Genomic DNA, 19,740 nt, shown 5'->3' on the forward strand with positions numbered 1-19,740 from the left:
TTAAATTTGCTGTAAAATATTAAAATTTTCTTGGGTTTAAATGACTTTGTGAGGTCCTCTGCCTCACCGAGCTTCTGGGATTTTTGTAACTTTGCTTTGGTTCATGGGTGGGAAGAACCAGACATGGTTCAGTGAGTTCTTCTTACTGGGACTGTCCAGTGACTGGGGGACACAGGTGTCCCTATTTGCCCTTTTCCTGGCCATGTACTTGATAACTGTGATCGGGAACTCTGTCATCGTCTTCCTCATCAAGCTTGACAGCAAGCTGCACACTCCGATGTACTTCTTCCTCAGTGTCCTCTCCTTCGTGGACATCTGCTACACCAATAGCACTGTCCCTCAGATGCTGGTGCACTTCCTGTCAGCCTTGAAGTCCATCCCTTTCCATAGGTGCGTGCTCCAGTTGTATGTCTCCCTGTCCATGGGTGGCACGGAGTTCTTCCTGCTGGGAGCCATGGCCTATGACCGCTATGTGGCCGTGTGCTACCCTCTGCACTACATGGTCATCATGCATGGAGGCTTATGCCTGGGGCTGGCTGTTGGCTGCCTGGCAGCTGGTTTTGCAAACTCACTGATGCAGACCATCATCATGTTCAAGTTGCCCTTGTGCCGAAATGTCATCAATCATTTTTCCTGTGAGTTGTTAGCAGTGCTAAGACTGACTTGTGCGGACATCTCCTTCAACAAGGTCATGGTGGCCATCTCTGGCTTCCTGGTCATCATGCTTCCTTGCTTCCTGGTGTTATTCTCCTATGGTCGTATAGTGGCTGCCATCCTGCGAATCAGCTCAGTACAGGGTCGCCGAAAAGCATTCGGGACTTGTGCCTCCCACCTCACTGTGGTCTCCATGTGCTTCGGGACAGCCATCTTCACCTACATGAGGCCCGCGGCTAGCTCTTCAGCGGAACAAGAAAAAATGGTAGCCCTCTTCTATGCTGTGGTGACCCCCATGCTGAACCCCTTGATCTATAGCTTGAGGAACAAGGAGGTGATGGGTGCCCTAAGAAGGGTGTTGGGAAAAATTAGAGAAGAAAGATGAACCATCCAAGAATCCCTCCTGTTCTCCTTATGAACAAAAAATAAAGCAGCCAAGATGAGGCGATTATTGCTGTGCTCTTTCTCTTAGATTGCTCGCAAGGTAGAGCCGTGGAACACATTTCTGCACACTGGTTTTCATATTACAAGTTTGTTCATGCATCTCTGCACATAAGCCACAGGATGGGGTGCTACCCAGCTCTGGATTTTTCAGTATCATTGGTTTGCTCAAGAGCATTTTTGCACCCACTGTGCTTCTTTAATATCTTCCAACTGTGGGGGCTCTTCTTCCAGCCCTGCAGCAGGCAATACTCTTGTAATCCATAATGTCATTGGTTAATATTCAGAACCGTGTCATCAATCCTTTAGTCCTCCTCTGTCTTAGTCTGAGAGCATTATTGAAACCTGTCCACTCTGGGTGACCTTTCTTGGATTTGAAGTACCAGTGGCCTTGCTTCCTCTCTCATTGAAACAGACAACAAACTGACAGGTGGTGGTACCCTACTTACCTTCAAGTGATTGATGCAGGTCTGCCTTGCAGATTGTCCTCCTAGACTTGGTTCTCCCATTTGTTTCAGGTGAGGCAATACGGGCAGCATGCAGTGCTTTAGAGGGAGGATCACCAGACCTGACATGAGCATTGATCCCACAACTCACTAGCAATGTGGTTTCCAAAATTCTACTTAATGTCTTTGACCACCAATCATTTCAACTAGACTAGAAGGCACCGTTTTGAGTCTGTGTGTTTCTTTTGAGGACTGTAGAAATCTCTATGGGAAAAGAGAAGCAGAAGGGATGGCACACAGTAGATTTAGAACTATTTAGATTCTACTTAGAAGAATCAAATTCTATTCAGAATTATTCTGCTCAGAAGAATTAGGACAATTATAGAGCAAAGCAACTAATCAATCCCTTATATTATACACAATTCACTCTTACTACCTGACTAGAGTAGACCTCTAGTCTTCATCTCCTTGGTCAATCATGCTTGGTTCCATGGCTTTAAAATCCATACATGCTGAGGTGGTTTCCCTGCTACATCCTCTCCCTCACCCCTCTCCCCTTCCTCCTCCTCCTCTACTTTCCCCTTCCCCTTTACCTTCTTCTTCTTCTTCTTCTTCTTCTTCTTCTTCTTCTTCTTCTTCTTCTTCTTCTTCTTCTTCTTCTTCTTCTTCTTCTTCTTCTTCTTCTCCTCCTCCTCCTCCTCCTCCTCCTCCTCCTCCTCCTCCTCCTCCTCCTCCTCCTCCTCCCCCTCCTCCTCCTCCTTCTTCTTCTCTGTCTTTTCCAATCCAGGCAAAGTTTTTCATAGCACCAAACATATTCCTTCAAATTCATGCTCCACATTTTTGCCTACAAAATGGAAATTCCTTCTTAATGATGCTAAAACAGAGTTATTAGACATATTTCCTTGGTTCAAAGCTATGCTGCTTCTCCCACCCCACCCCTACCTCCTTCCTTTGAATAAAATGTCATACACTCAATCATTCTCGACTCATTTTTTCACTCCCGACCCATCAATAGGCTCCAATTGCTTTATTGACAAAATACAGGTTTGACCTAATCGCTTTCTTTGACATCCATCTCCACTGCATAAACCCGAGTGAAAGTAACCACTTTCTCTCCTCTTCTAGGTAAGTCATGCACTGCTGCAAGAGCATGGTCCCAAATGGATATCCTCTCTTCCACTCTGTGCTGTTCACAAAATAACTTCAACTTAAACACTCATTGTTTTTCTCTGCTCTATCTTTTAAAAGAAATCGCACAGCCAGAAACACAAAGGAAATAAATGCATTGCATAGGAAATTATTCTAAGACAGGCCCCTGTTGACTCTATTTAGTTAAAAATATGCTCCTGTCAGCAACTCCAGAAGTGTTTCTCATGAGACTTGTCCTAGCCTCCCTGCTTCAAAACTCAGCCACCGCCCTGGCCTTTCTTTATGGCCCATCATCCGAGTGCATCCCAGGACTATACTTTCATTGTGTTCTCTTTTAACTCCCAAATTCATATGCCTTTTAAATTTCTTTAAATCTATAAATCTCTCCTATAATTTTTAGTCCCTATAATTTATTGTTTAAATAAATTATATGGGCTACGTGACCTGCAGAGACAGTTTTCCTTTAGGAAATAAGCCAAGTTGCATTTCTACCCCGCTTTGAAGAAACTGGTGCCAGCACTTCCATCTACATCCCAGCCCTCCAGTTCTCTCACAATGGAAGGGAGGAAACATCCAGACCTTTGTATAAAGCAAAATGTACTTTCCTACAGGTGCACACATTGATGGAGGGAAAAGCCTACATGTGTTTTTGTGTAGGTAAATGCTGATATTTATCTAAGTTCTTAATAAATATTTTCTTTCACTGGAAAACTTGAATTCTGTAGAATAGCAATATAAATATTGTAACTGTGCTAAAAAGCTAGAAGTCTTGGTGGCACAGTGGTTACACGTTGGGGTGTAATCCAGATGGTTGGTGGTTTGATACCATCAGCAGCTCCTAGGGAGCAAGACTTTGGGCTTTCTACTCCTAAAAACCATTGCAGTCTCAGGAACCCACAGGGGTCACTTTGAATCAGCATTGACTCCATGACAGAGTTTGTTTTGGAGAATGCTAAAAAGTCTATGTAAAATGGTTTAATACTAAATTACCTCTCAAAATCAAAGCTGTCTTCCTTTCCCACTTTTTAGGAGAGAGAGACCCAGGCTTCCATCCTGGGTTGGTCAGAGTGTTAGTGTGTTCATCACTCATTAGATGGAGCTTCTTGAGGAAGGGGTCATGGGATGCACTCTATCGTACGTGTGCTCTCAGTGCTAATGAATAACCGCTGCTGGAATACAGGATGGGCGGAAACTTGCCTTACTGTTCTCGAAGTTGTCATTCATGGGATATTTAAAGACCATGGTCATGGGTCTTTGAAAGATGGTGGAAAACTGGATTAAAGTATAATAGAAATTTCCAATGAACATTTTGAAGTCCCTAATGTACTGTAACTTAAGATATTGGCAAAGAAGGCTTTATTTTGCTCCAATCTCAGATGCAGAGATGAGTCGACTGGTTAGTCATAGTCTTCAGTTAATGAAACATTATCATCTGCACGAGTCCTGGGGTGTTAATTTCCAAAAATGGGATTAATGGATCTTCTTTTATCCAATGTTCTCTCTTATGTCTTTCTCGCCCCATGAACAACTATTCTCATGACAAAACTGTCTATAATTATATTAAAGAGTGCATTTGTGTATTTTCTTTTAAATGAAGCATTATGTTAATAACTTCATTTAATACCTTCTATGTTTTCATTCAAACTTATATATATTTTGAGATCCATATATGCTGCTAGTCCATTCTAATGTTCATAATAATCCCTGTTGTTTGCCCCATTTTAGCTGTTACTCTATGATGGTATGTGCAGCCACTATGAAAATTGATTTGTTAATATATAAAACAGATGGACATTGAGCTAACATAAGACTTAACAATCCCCCTACAGGCCATGTACCCAGAGGAGACCAGAAGCAAATCACAGCCCAACATGTGGTCCAGTGTTCATCGTGGCACAGTTCACAACTCCAAGGAGTTTCAAACCATCTAAATTTCCATGAAAAGCTGAATGGATTAAAAAGCTGTGGTACATGCATACAATGGAGTACTATTCTTTGCTAAAAAGCAGTGATGCACGCATGAAGCATTTTTTCACATGCGATGAACTGGAGGAAATTATCCTAAGTGAAGTAAGACAATTACAAAAGGCCAAGTACAACATGAGCCCTCTAGGTAAGGTTTAAAAAATGCAAAAGGGGCATAGGGAAAAAGCTAGTGTATACAAAGCATCCCTGGGGTGAGGTCCAGGTAGTATGGCAGGGGCCAGACTTAATCCAGGGGTACATATGCCCAGGGCTACTAAAAAGGAGGGTGTGGGGGGAGAAAAAAAGAGAAATGGGTAGCCGGGGAACAGGGCAGTAACTCGCCCAAGGGTAGGGTATTGTTTATATCTCCACAGGGAAAGAGGAACCAGATTTGAACCCGGTGATCCAAGATGTGAATGCAATGTACCACAGGAAACCAATAGAGAGGTCTGAGGGGCTGGCCCCAATCCCAACTACCTGGACAGCTGCCCCTACCCCCAGAAGAATTCACTTCAGAGGACAGCACAGAAGCTACAGCTCAGGGAGAGGGACATGTCTGATCAGAGCATAAGGCAGTAAATGAAGGGGAGGAAGAGAGAATGGAGCACATCCTGGCCCACCAAGCCTTGAGGATGATAACTTCACTCAGAGCAGCCAGAGGACCATATAGCCTGCCCCACTATGAGACGCAACATCCCTCACTGACTCATATCCCTACAGGTGACAACTCTGGAGACAAAATGTGAGAATTGCTCCTGATCTGACCCCACCACACCAAGGCAAAACACTAAGGGCATGCGAACAATAGCAAGGGGAGCAGAACAATGAAGTTAGAAGGGAGTACCAAAAATAGACTTTGGGGCCAGGGGCGTGGCACCCCATCAGACTCGACCTGGAAACACACCTAAAGGTCAACAAACAGACCTTGAACTATTTACAGGCTTTTCTTTTTTGTCCTTGTTTAGTTGTTGTTGTTGTTTTGTTTTCTTTTCTCACATTACTTTGCTCTGTCTTGTTTTTTTGTGCATATTATTATCTCTGCAGGTCTATCTATTTAAGATATGCTGGATAAACAATTTGGTAGAGAAAACAATGGGACTGATGGTTCCGGGGGGGACATGGGAGAGAGGGAGGTGGGGGAAAGGAAGTGGTGCTAAGCAACCCAGGGACAAGGGTAAAACAAGTGATCCTAAATCAGTGGCAAGGAGTGTGTAAGAGGCTTGGTAGGCACTGATCAAGGGCAACGTAACCAAGAGGCATTACTGAAACCCAAATGAAGGCTGAGAATGATAGTGGGACACAAGGAAAGTAAAAGGAAATAGAGGAAAGACCAAGAAGGCAAAGGACATTTATTGAGGTCTAAATAGAGGCATGTACATATGCAATATATTTATATGTGATGGTGGGGAAATAGATCTATGTGCATATATTAATAGGGTTAATAGTATTAAGGTAGCAGATGGACATTGGGCCTCCCCTCAAGTATTCCCACAATGCAAGAATATTTTGTTCTATTAAACTGACATTCCATGATGCTCACCTTCCTGACTGGATCGCTGAAGACAAAGTGGGTGCATAAACAAATGCGGTGAAAAAAAGCTGATGGTGCCTGGCTATTTAAAGATAAAGTGCCTGAGGTCTTAAAGGCTTGAAGATAAGTAATTGGCCATCTAGCTCAAAAGCAACAAAGCCCACTTGGAAGAAGCACACCTACCTGTGTGATTACCAGATGTTGATAAGATCAGGTATCAGTCATTAAAGAACAAAATATCATATCATTATGAATTAGGGGGAGTGCAGACCCAAAAGAGGAACAGATTATAAGGATCTACATATAACTTCCTCCCTGGGGACCAGGCAACAGAAAAGTGGATGAAGGGAGATATCGGACAGGGTAAGACATGACAAAATAATAAAAATTTATATATTATCAAGGGTTCATGAGGGAAGGGGAGAGGGAAGGGGGAGGGTAAAATGAGGAGCTGATACCAAGGGCTCAAGTAGAAAGCAAATGTTTTGAGAATGGTGATGGCAACAAATGTACAAATGTACTTGACACAAAGGATGGATGTATGGATTGTGATAAGAGTTGTAGGAGCCCCCAATAAAATGATCATTTAAAAGAAGCCAAATATCCAGGAGGAAATGTTATCAGAGTTTGGACTGTGACCGTCAATTCTCAGAAGTCCATGGATGACAGGAGAATCCAACATCCAATTGCAAGGTCCCTGTGTGGATGCAGCCTTCGATGAAACCCTCTGGCCACAGTCGAGGGTGTGAGCAGCCTTGCTGTGAGACAGAGTATTGGCCAGCCAATTGTGGCAGGTGTAATTAGGCTCACATGCTATACTCGATCCTTTATCTCATTTTTGGCCCGTTTTAAATTTGTTCTAGTTTTAATGTTCCCTGAGGTTTTTTTTTTTTTGATTGTGATGTTTCTGCTCTGGTTTATTTTGATTTTGTTGTAGGTCTTTAAAATGTTTTGTTTTGGTGGATTTTTTTGTATGCTTTCCAGAATATGAAATCCAGGAGAGGTAAGTCTATAGAGACAGGAACTGGAATGATGGATTTGCGGATGCAGGAGGGGAGATTGGAGGGAAAGAGGGAGCTCATAATGGATACAAGGAGGAAGAAAATGTCCTAGGACTGATTGTAGTGATAAATATCCAATTGTTGTTAATATAACTGAAACACACAAGTGGATGATATGTCAACTATATTTCAATAACCTTTTTAAAAGGGCATTTCCTATAAGTGACAGAAATGTGTTTTCCAGCTAGATGTTATACAGAAAAATACCTTCCAAGTAGGTAAAGAGGAGGGACCTGTCCTGCTCACCTCTCCTCCCTTCTGCCCTGACATTTCTTCCTCCTTCCTATGATTCTCTAGGATGATCCTTCCTTGGGCTCCAGGGTTGACTTGGCTGTATGCCATGTCTCCAGCCAACTCCAGCTATAGCAAGTCCCGTCCCTGGCTCATTGTTACTGTGCCTAAGAAGGTTTCCTCAGTCTACTGGCCAGGGGAAGAGGCAACGATACACTTCCCAGAACCAGCGGTGAGAAGACTGCCTACCAAGCTCCTTTTCCTTAGGCAGTGCCTTGCTCCCATAATGAAATATACACCAACGAATCTTTCCACTCCCAGTTAGGAGGGCAATGCATTGGGCCTCTGTGACCCTCAGTGAACAACGTGGCTCACCTTCATGGGTGTTATTTTTACATGGGTTTCCTACATGATTATTCAACAGTTGAGCGTGAGCATGAAGATATCTAACTAAAACACAGGATAGGCCATCTTCCTCTAGTAATCAAAGCAAAAGCTCTAGGATTGCTACAGGATGGGGCCAGGGAGACGTCCCCACACAGGAAGCAGCCAGATGGTCAGTGATACACCACATGGCTCCCTGGGCCCCACACAGGTGCACGCTGCACAGAGGGATGGGAAACGGGTGGTGAAATGCAGTTGAGCTGTGTGTCAGGTAAATTAATCACATCTACAAGCCCATAGGAGGGATAAAAGTTCTCACAAATCAAAGGGTTATCATCGAAGACTTCAGATTTGCTCTCTTGAGAAATTAAGGTGTGGTGAGCTCCTTCCTGTACTCCAGGGAGAAGGAAACAAAACTTCCCTGAACAAAGTTGGCAAGTAGTTTAGGTGCTGGGTGTAGAAGTGACCAGAGGGAAGGGGAGGAAAAAGAAAGAACTCTTGTAAACAAAGCATAATTGGCCCCTGGAGAGTTCACCCTTAAAGTTGGAGAAAGTTGCTTACACCAAGTACACTTGCTTCAAATTCCACCAGTCTCCCACCGCTGCCATCCTTCCAAGGCACAGGGAGGCTACTCCGCGGCCTCAGAGGAGAGTCTTACTTCTCCACTGGATCTTCAGTTCTCATGGAGCAACAAGGATAATGACACTGGGCTTCTGCTGTCCCGGCCTCCCTTGTGTTCTCCAGGCATGCTGTGACGCGCATTCACGGAACTCCGTGCTCACATTAGGGAGCCTGCACTTTCCAGGTGATTGGAAGGACCTCTGCCTCGGGTGGAAGTCTTTGGATGGTGCAAGCCGTTAATGTGCTTGGGTGCTGACAGTGTAGTTGGAAGTTCAATCCCCCTAGAGGTGCCTTAGGAGAAGAAAGCAGCCCTGATAATCTAATTGCGAAACACCCACCAGTGAGGACCCTATGGATGGGGAAGTCCTACTCTGACCCGCATGGGGGTCACCATGGGTTGGAGTCACCTTGGCAACATCTGATTTGGGGACCTCTGGAGCACTGAGCATCCTTCACGTCACTTCATGGGATAAGTATGATCCCTGCTCCTCCCTGTCAGTACCAGGGGCTGGTTCCCTACTGATGGGTCTCTTCTCCAGGATGCCTCTGGAAAGTGGGATCCCCCACTGAGAGCAGCTCTTTTTATCCCCTTCAACATTGCTCTGGAGGATGAGTGCGTGGACCAGCATCCTTTGACTGAACTGCTTTCCACGACTGCCCACCAATCGTCTGCCTGGTTCCAGGCTCTGCTCCTGCAGGCTGAAGGGTTGCTTCTCCTGTACATATTACTCCTGCAATATTCTAAAACTCCCAAGTTTCCTTCCACCTGCATATTCATGGAATGATCGCCTTTGTTATTTTCATTATGTCTTGATAAGGAAGTCCTTGCATTTTGAGAGGGATGTTTTACACCATAGTTTGTTTTTACAGATGGAAAACTGGTATTCTGGAATTTGGGAGATCGTTTTCTAGAAAGCAGGCAACTTAAAGGAAAGGATCTCTTAAAATGAGTATGAAACACTTGAGCTGCATGAAAATAACCCCAAGGCACGGAGCTGGTACAGGCAACATTAAATACAAGGATTTGTAGTTGCAGCCAACATTGGGTCAGGCTTCTCATCACAGGTGGGTCCCCCTCGTGCTCAATCAGAGTTTGTCCCTTCCCTCCTCCTCCAGCTGTGCTCCACACCTTTCTGGGAGCTCTGTGTAAGGGCTGAGGGTTTGTGATTATCTTGTCCCAGCTGCAGTGATACAGACACGGTTCTTCACAGAGGTCTGTCTCTGTCGTCACAGGCAGATTGTGGAAAAGGTAGCCATAGGACAGGGATGATGCTCATGCGGAAATAACTCAGTAATGCCAAGGGTCTGCACCTGAGCAAAATGCATTTCAACCTTTGAGGGAGCTTTTGGGCTTTAAATAATTCAAACAAAAATAAGTGTATCTTAGAGACTTTGCTTTGTGTTGGTGGAGATGTACTGAAAGGTCTCGCTGTTCAAAGTTCCCGAGAATCTGTCAGACTCCCAGGCAACTCTGTTTTGAGAAGGGTTTCCAACATGAGAGAACCAAAGTCTAGGATCACGTTCACTGCAAAGCCGTGTGAAAGAGAATGCACTTGGCTGAATGGCAACACAGTTAACATCGTGTTAGCCAAGGCAGATGGACCCAATGTCAATGGCATGTGTTTGCTTAAACTGTCACTGCTCCCATTTTCCACAGTTTCCGTTTCTCCTTAATTTGATTTCAGTTATATTTCTTTAAATTATTCACTGCATGCCTATTTTATTTTTTTCTGTTTTCCCATTATCTTTTAATACATAATTGTCTTTCTTTAACTTTATGTTTCCCCCATGAATATCAATGCATTTACCTATTTATTTTTATTTGCATCTCAGTATATTCCTTCCCCTCCCCATTTCCCTTTTTGCATAACTTCCTCTTTCAGAATTATCTATCATTTATCTATCTCTCTATCATTTCTGCCTTTCTAGCTTCCTATCTATTTAGGTAGGTAAATTTAAGAGAGCTAAGGTCAATTTTGGCTAGTGCTGATAATTTTTTATGTTCTAATTTTGAGAAGGGCATTTAGAACATTTGTATTTGAAGGTTCACCTAAACTCAAAACTCACCCCATTGAGTCGATTCCAATTCTTGGTGACTCTATAAGGGGGAGAACAACTGCCTTCCTGGGTTTTCGGGCTTTAAATCTCCATGGGAGGAGAGAGCTGCTAGTGGTTTTGAACTACTAATATTAGCAGAGCACCGTGTAACCCACTACTCCACCAGGGCTCCCTACAGCTCAGCTAATAGGCATAAGAAGATGTTGTGGACAGCTGTGTGCTCTGAGGGCATCCAAGGTGACGCGGAGTGAAGAACTTCTGCTGGTCTTCCACACTGGTGCTTCTGCACGTCCCTTCAGCTCTTTGCCTCTGCGTCTGGCATGATGACCACGATGGCATGGCTCCCTTTTCAACAGCTCCTTCTTGTAGCTTGCCTTTATGCCTTATCTGTTTGCTCCTCTGTTTTCCCGCTTATTTATTTTTAAATCATTTTATTGGAGGCTCTTACAATTCTTAATACATCCATTGTGTCAAGCACATTTGTATATTTGCTGCCATTCTCAAAACATTCGCTCTCTACTGGAGCTGTTTGCTCCTCTTTCGTGTGACAGTATTTCTCGACACAAGCTTCAGTGCGCGTTGGCACCATTTATAACACGACAGCCCGCTCTCAGTCCAGCATCCATTGTCTTGATACCTTTTCCTTCCTGCCAACATCCTTTTGTCTAGACCATCCAGGCTGTTCTTGGACGGTGTTTTATAAAAACAGGCCCTCTGGATTCCCCATTTCAAATATTGTTTCCTGCTTGTTTCCATAACAGCCGATCACCACAGCCCTTCCTTTGTACTTGGAGAGAGAGGAGGTCCTTCTCCACAGGTCGTCTATGAGAGGTTGCTGTCAGTGTTGCGTGTGTAACATGGCCACCCCTTGGAGTTGTGTTAGAGGCTAGGTATCTGCATGCTGCAAAATGCATGCTCTTGGATGAGGGTTGACCCGTGTTTTTCCTCCTCCTCCTCCTCTGCTGGCTGACCTTGAGTTCAAAGGCCCGGCATCAGCTGCAGAGGTAAGTTGATGAAATCTACTCCAGGCCATTCTGGCTTTTGCAATTTTCAGTTTCTCAAGCAAAAGGAAGGAACTTCTCTCAGCCTGGGTCATATGTCTTTGATGTGTATGTTATATCAATTCTCCAGTTTTTAACAGTGACTGCTCTTGTGCTGTGCCTGGGGTCACGCTCTATATGTTCTTGTTGTTGGTTGCTAGGGAGTAGGTCTGACTCGTGGAGATCTTGTGTGCAACAGAATGCAACTTTCCCAGTCCCGTGCCATCTACACAATTATGTTTGAATTCAATGCTGTGCATAGTATATAAATCAGTCTCATGGAGGGATTCTCTCATATTTTATGACCTGCTGTACCAAACACAATAGATTTCCCCCCCTAGTAATTGATCTTTCTTTTCTCGTAGTTGATGACGTGCCCATCGTAAGTGAGTCCAGGTCCCTCAGCTCTTGGCTGTGACGGACTATCCTGGTTGCATTTCAAGACTGGTTTGTTTCTCCTTCTGGCACTCTGTGGCATATTCAACATTCTTCTTCAGCTCCCCAGACCAGATGCATTACTTATCCTTCTCTCTTCCTCCTGCATGGTCAGTTGCTGATACATGTGATGAAATCTTGCCATCGCTGCTTTTAAGGGCTATGCTGGAATATGTCTTTCATGAGAGGTTTGTTTGTTATTTGGGCAGTCCATAGTTCTTTCACTATTTTTTACCCCACCACAATTCAAATGCAGCGATCTTTCTATGGTTTTCCTTAATCAGTGTCCAACTTTCACATGTATATGAGACAATCCAAAACACTATGGCTAGGGGCAGGTGTACCTTAATCCTCAAAGTAACTCCTTTGCTTTTCAAAACTTTGAAATGGTCTTGTAGGGTTCATTTGCCCAATGCAATACACCCTTGGATTTCTTCACTGTTGTTTCCATGAGCATTGATTATGTATCCACGCAAGATAAAACTCTGACAATTTGAGTCTTTTCTACCATTACCATGTTGTTAGCTATTGGTCCAGTTGGGAGGGGATAGGATTTTTTTCCATGCTGAAATCTACAGACCTTCATCTTCATCAGCAAGTGCTTCAGTTCCCTCACTTTCAGCAAGCAAGTTCATGTCAACTGCACACTGCAGGTTGTTAATCAGCCTTCCTCAGATCTTGATGCTGCGTTGCTCCCCATTTAATTCAGCTACTCTGATTAGTTGCTCAGCATAAAAATGGAAAAGTGAAAAAAAATAGGTGAGCAACTCTGACCCACACATGTCTTGATCACACACCATGCATATTCCTTTCTTCTGATCACACAACTCTGTATTGATCTACGCAGAGTTTCTGTGTGAACACAAGGTAGCACATAAAAGTGGCCTAATAAAAGAGCATCGCAGGTGTTAGGAAAGCCTTGTCTACCTGTGGACTCCTGCATCTATGATCATCTCACCTATTCTTCCATCTTAAAAATAAGAATTGTATTGTTATAATATCTGCAAGAGCCCCAAATGAAATGATTTAAATTAAAAAATACCTCCATTAGGAATTATGATTTACCGTGGGCCGACAACTAGCTGTTTGGTTTTGCTGTGGCTGTTAGGTTTGTTTCCATGTCCGCTGGCATATATCTGTTGTGCAATTGTCAGAGCTACAGCCAAGGAAAATAAAATCATATTAACAAATAGACGGACAAAAGAGAGAGAGGGAGATTAAGCTAAACTTTAGAGTGTTGTAAATGTCTCATACGGTATCGTGCTGTATCACTGGGTATATCAGATATTTATTATATTACTTAGCACAGAGTAAGTACTCAGCCCCTAATCCTCCAAAATCTTAGCTTGTATCACTCTGATATGGAAGGTAGTACAGTTGTGCACACATGATTGTGCGAAGTGAATTGTCAGGGGTGCATTGTCAAACCTTCTCCCCACGTACTCAGACGCTCACCTGCCTCCATTGGCTATAGTTAGAAGCCTTTCCTCTCTGGGTGAGCAAACAAAAAAGGAATTATGTCCTGTGATGATTGATGCCACCTGAAAGGTGAGGTTATCTACTCCTGTAAAGGGTTATAGTCTCAGAAACCCATAGGGGAAGTTCTACCGCTTCCTATGAATAGGAAGTGTGTAGTTGTTTATTTCATAATAAAGGATGTGTCCCATGCCCTTCCATGCTCACTGGTAAGGTCGGGTCCAGCTGATGAACTTTCAAATCTCAGTGGAAAAATACTCTCATTGTTTCATTCTATTTTCCCAAGAACTTTTGGAAGTCCCCTCATGTTGGCAAAGGATGAGCTGCTCTTCCCTGAGGAAATTCCAATGGCCAAGTAACAACCAGCCACCATTAAACCCTTTACTGAACGCTTCTGAGGGCAGGCCTGAGTGGTGAGTTTCAATAGGAATGTGCACCTTCCCTCAGTGGTCCTGGTCTTGGCACCTGTCCATCTTGGGAGGATGTCACCTGACTGGGCCAGTGCTGTGAGAAGGAACTTCTTATTGGGGCCCTCAAAGTAAACAACACAGTAGAGCAAGTCAGCTGCAGGCCACTCAGTTCAAGGGTGGACAGGACAAGTGCTTCAGCCCCTCATGTTTTCCGTGACTTTGTTCTGCTGAGGTGAGGTGAAGCAGAAAATGCTTGAGCTGTCTAAAGGGGGGAAGAGCCAATCACCAAATAGAACCTATCAGTACTGCAACTTATCCAAAATCTGGATAATATGGTCTAGGCATTTTTTATTTTATTTAAGAAAATATCAACAACCTTCTTCTCAGAAAGGGAGGAATTACCTTCTATAAAACAAACCAAAACTCTATTTCATAAAGGATTCCAACTCATAGAAACCTGATAGGACAGAGGAGAATTGCTTCTTTGAATTTATGTGTCTGTAATTTTTTTAGGTTGTACATCTTTCTAGAAACAGTCTCCCTCATCTTTCTCCCAGGGACTATTTGATAAATTTGAACCAACAACCTATCAGTTAGCAGCCCAACACTTCACCCACTCCATCAACAGGACTTCGTTACCTACTATAAGAACAACTAACTCAAGTAAGAGTTGAAACCTCAACGCTGCATAGAATGTTCTCCAATTAAGATCAGATGTTCAGGAGAAGAAATTAGGTTCCAGAAAACGGAATTCCAAGAATGGAATTCTTTCTTTTCTTGTTGATTTCTAGCTGCAGTGCTGTGGCTAACACATTCCTGGTCCATGGACGTGTTCGCGCAGAATTTGGGTCTTCATTGGATGGAGAAGTTCTAGCAGAACTTTAAAAGTATCTGAGAGGTAGGAGGCTTAAATCCCCTGACCCAATTTTGGATTCCCCTGATTTTTTATTCCTTTATCTTTCGTTTGTTTGGTCCTCAGAAGCTCATGGACAGGGAAAATAAAAACAGTACATGGGTGAGTGAGTTCTTCTTGTTGGGGCTGTCCAGTGACTGGGGAACTCAGGTGTCCCTCTTTGTCCTGTTTCTGGCCATGTATGTGGTGACAATTGTGGGGAATGTCCTCATTATCCTCCTCATCAGACTGGACAGACGGCTCCAGACTCCCATGTACTTCTTTCTCAGTGTCTTGTCCTTTGTGGATCTTTGTTATGCAAGCAGCATTGTGCCACAGATGCTGGTCCACTTTCTCTCAGCCCGAAAGTCCATCTCTTTCCACCGTTGTGTGCTCCAACTATGTGTGTCCTTGGCTTTGGGCGGGTCTGAGTTCTTCCTGCTGGGAGCCATGGCCTATGACCGGTATGTGGCTGTGTGCTACCCTCTACACTACACGGTCATCATGCATGGAGGGCTGTGTGTGAGACTGGCCACCAGCTGCCTGACAGCTGGCTTCATGAACTCACTGATGGAAACTATCATCACCTTCCGGCTCCCAATGTGTCACAATACCATTCATCACTTTGTCTGTGAGACACTCGCTGTGCTGCGCCTATCCTGTGTGGACATCTCCTTCAACAAGATCACGGTGGCCATCTCTGGCTTCCTGGTCATCATGCTTCCCTGCTTCCTGGTTCTGTTCTCCTACACTCGGATAGTGGCTGCCATCTTGCGCATACGCTCAGCCCAGGGACGAAGGAAAGCCTTCGGAACCTGTGCGTCTCACCTCACCGTGGTCTCCCTGTGCTTTGGGGCTACCATTTTCACTTACCTGGGGCCACAGTCTGCCTCCTCCATAGAACAGGAGAAGATGGTGGCCCTCTTCTATGCTGTGGTGGCCCCGATGCTGAACCCCTTGATCTACAGCTTGAGGAACAAGGATGTCATGGCTGCACTGAGGAAAGCTGTGGAGAAACTTAGAGGTCAAGGACAAACACTCTAAGAACTTCTTCTTATCAATCCTCAAATCCTGAAAGGAGACCAGACGAGTGTGGACAGGACTCCCACATTGACACTGGACAAGACTGTGAGGGTCTATTCTTGTGTGTGATTAAGAAGAATCTATGCATTTGAATTATGGCGCCACGAAAGAATATTGGAAGAATGATGGATTGCCAAAAGTACAAACAAATCTATCTCAGAAGTACAGACAGGATGTCCCTTACGGGCAAGAATGGTGAGAATTCATCTTACATGTTTTGGACATGTTGTCAGGGAGAACAGACCTTGGAGAAGGGCAACGTGCTTGGCAAAGTAGAGAGGCCGTGACAAAGAGGCAGACTCTCCACAAGGTGGGTGGACACATGACTGAACTGATGGGCTCAAGCACAACAATTGTGGGGCTGGGGCAAGACTGGGCAGCATTCCCTACTGTTGGACATCGGGTCACTGTGAGTTGGAACTAACAACAAGAAGATGATGAATGGTTTTCCTTTTGTCGGTCAAACTCAACAATTTGTGTGTCAGTGATTCTTAGGAGAGATTCTTCTTCAAGGATTATTTATCAGGTACCCAGGGCTCTTTGGACTTCACTTGGCCCCTTTTGATTCATCAAGAAGGCTCAAGACCAAGTCGTGTTCCCTCCTGTGAGCTATGCTGGCTGGTCCATTATTTAAACATTTAACACTTTAGATTTTACTTTGGGTACAATAATGAAATAGTGGAGACCTTGCAGTGTGGTATAAATAATACAGATACTTTGTGTAAAGTGCTTGCCATATGTTGCTCTCAGGGACTGTGGACTTGGCTCCGACTCATGGAGACCCTGTGCACAACGAAGTGAAGCCCTGCCCTGCCCACTGACCTCCTCACAATGGTTCTCGCTAGTGTTGGCTCCATGCAGACCACCGCTTGTCTGATGAAGCCAACCATTGTTCTAACTATACCACCTGTGACTCTACTATGAATGTAAAAGGCATTGCACCTCTTCCTCTCTCTGTCTTGTTCATGGAAATATGTACTAACCTCAATGAAACATGTAGCAAATAAATTTGTTTATCCTTGAGATTAAGATACTGGTTATGCTAGAAACTGAAAATAGAATAATTTCAGAAAATTTGGGCTGAAATAACTGTACTCTTTCTGACACAGAGATTTTATATTAATTATGAATAAATGATATAAAATATGTGCTTTGTTATATTTGAACTATGATCTGATATTTATTTATTTTTAAATTTTGTGAAATCTCCATACAGTGCAATGGAGACATCTGTTATAAAAATGTGTTAGGAAAAATTTGGTAAAAGTCCTTGCCTAAGAATTGAAACATATTTGATTTTCCATTCGACTGATGTGCATGCATTTCGCAGAACAGAGGTACTCATTGAAACAAATGAATAGATAAGTGAAATTTGTATCATTATTTTATGTATAATGCTATTTCATATGACCTTAAAACACACAGAAGAAACGTTGAGAAGAGAACGTTTATTTTTGAATATGTTAGGGTAGAAACTCTGTTCCCACTGAGCTAATTGTAAGCAGGCTATTGCTAGGGACAAATCCTTTCAGGGGTCACTGTGCAATTTTTTGTTTATTCCTCAGAGGTTAGTATTCTTCGTCATTTTAATAATCTAGAAATGCAACCAAAGCAGAAAGAGTTTTGCTTACGTTTAGTCCTACTTGAAATTATACATGCTTTGGGCCCTCTAGTGATACCACTTTCAATAGAAAAACATAGTTCCCACTTGGGTCACTACTGAATAATAAATAGTACATGTTCAGTTCTATATATCACTATGAATCTACCTCTGTGTTGATAGAGAACTTTACTGAGCTTCTTCGGGGGCTCTTTTGTGAAAAAATTATGGGGGCAACATGTGGCATTTCCTGACTTCACAAATAGGACTGAGGAAAATCAGGCTCAGCATCATCCCAAGGCTGATTCCCATGAGGGAGAGGACAAACAGACAAGCCTTCAGACTTGTACCTTCCTTACCAATTCTGACACCAGCCATCCCTCCCTCAGCATTCTCTACATCTCTGCTGGGTCAGTAATCATTGCAATGGCCACACAGAACTCACAGGATACACATCACCATGGGCTCGATTAGATCACTGAACAGCTGCTGCTCAAGATGAGAAATGCTCAGGACACGGCTCTCCCAGTCAGGACACTGTGCCCACAGACACTCTACTCTCTGGTCCTTTGCCTCTCATCTATGCGGACCTTGGCCCCTGCCTTGCTCGGGCAATGTTGCTAAGCTATGCTAGAGCTGCTGATAAGTGTCCAAAGGGCACACCACTCTGCCCTAGGCCTCAACCCAGAGACGTTCAGCTCTAGCTTTGTGGGTCGGTACATCTTGCGCCCAGTTATGCGCCAGGAGGCACCCTACTCTGTAAGCAAGCCTGCTACTTTTAGGTGCTTAGTTTTACTCTTCCACCTGCCCAGAACTCCCTGGCTCTGTCTGCTGAAGGTCCTGTGGCTTTTCCTTAGCCACCCACTGCTGTTTCTCTGTGGTCGTGTTGCCACTGAAGAAGCTCAATGTGCCAGGATCCAAGGGAGGGACTCCACTCCAGCTCTTCTCTCTTGACGATGAAGTCTCCTCTGCTGCTGCTGAGATGACTCCACTGACAACTCAGTGGGACAACAGAATGACCAACACGCTTTTGTTAGAGTTCCAAGTTTATTTCAGTCACCATTAATAATCACTCACAATTGAATCATATAACCTATCAATAGCTCTCTCCACCTTCTCTTCTCCAGAGGAGAACAAATTGGTTGGTGAAAGTTGTGAAGACTCTGTCTAGAAGGGTCATATGAAATGAATCACTGAATCAAGTCATTGTAATCTACATGCCTCTGCCCTACGTTTTACTTATTTGGCTGTTGTTGAGACAGCCATATTCTGATTCAACCCTCTCAGTACATACAAGTTGATGATTCAGCTGTCTCTGGGTGTGCAAGTTAATGATTCAGCAGTGTCTTGTTGTACTTTTAATGATTCATCAGTCTTTGGGTGTACAAGTTAATGACTCAATAGTCTCAGTGTACAAATTGATATTTAAGCAGAGTCTAGGTATACAAATTAATAATTCAGCAGTCTCATTGTAGAATTTATGTTTCGGCAGTGTCTGGCTGTACAAGTTGTTGATTCAGCAGTGTCTTGGTGTACACGTTAATGATTCAGCAATCTTTGTGTGTACAAGTTAATGATTCAACATTCTCAGTGTACAAGGTGATGATTCATCAGTGTATGTGTGTACAAGTTAATGATTCAATAGTCCCAGTGTACACGTTAATGATTCAGCAGTCTCTGTGTGTACAATTTGATGATTCAGCAGTCTCTGGGTGTTCAAGTTGACGATTCAGCAGTCTCTGGGTGTACAAGTTAAGGATTCGGCAGTCCCTGAATGTACAAGTTGATGATTCAGCAGTTTCTGGGTGTACAAGTTAATGATTCAGCAGTGTCTGTGTGTAGAAGCTGATGATTCAGCAGTCTCTGGGTGTACAAGTTAAGGATTCAGCTGTCTTTGAGTGTACAAGTTAAGGATTCAGCAGTCTCTGTGTGTAGAAGTTGATGATTCAGCAGTCTCTGGGTGTACAAGTTAAGGATTCAGCTGTCTTTGAGTGTACAAGTTAAGGATTCAGCAGTCTCTCGGAGTACAAGTTCCTGGCCATGATGCCATTCTTTGGGCGGTACCACCATTCCCACCCTCCTTTCTGACTTGTTCCTCTCTCATTAGCCCAAACTTGCTGCCCCTGGAGGTTCTAACTACCCTTTGAGATGCTCTTGTCCGTTCAATCCCATGGAGCTAGTGCCCGAGGAGCACAGTGCACAGGGTTCATCTTTCTCATGAGTTAAGCCAAACTGTTGCTTGAGATTTTCCTATATTTTCATT

General features: G+C 43.7%; 2 protein-coding genes across 2 annotated transcripts; both read left to right on the forward strand.

Moving 5' to 3' along the window:
- The first annotated feature begins 103 nt into the window (after positions 1 to 103).
- Positions 104 to 1,039, forward strand: LOC142456627 (olfactory receptor-like protein OLF3). The gene has a single exon (XM_075557779.1). It carries the CDS (start codon positions 104 to 106, stop codon positions 1,037 to 1,039), a length of 936 nt encoding a protein of 311 aa, XP_075413894.1.
- A 13,848-nt stretch (positions 1,040 to 14,887) lies between these two features.
- LOC142456255 (olfactory receptor-like protein OLF3) lies at positions 14,888 to 15,838 on the forward strand. Its single transcript, XM_075557440.1, has one exon. The coding sequence runs from the start codon at positions 14,888 to 14,890 to the stop codon at positions 15,836 to 15,838; it is 951 nt and encodes a 316-aa protein (XP_075413555.1).
- Positions 15,839 to 19,740: the final 3,902 nt, after the last annotated feature.

This window comes from Tenrec ecaudatus, chromosome 9 (genome assembly GCF_050624435.1).
Source record: "Tenrec ecaudatus isolate mTenEca1 chromosome 9, mTenEca1.hap1, whole genome shotgun sequence".
Classification (NCBI taxonomy): Eukaryota; Metazoa; Chordata; class Mammalia; order Afrosoricida; family Tenrecidae; genus Tenrec; species Tenrec ecaudatus.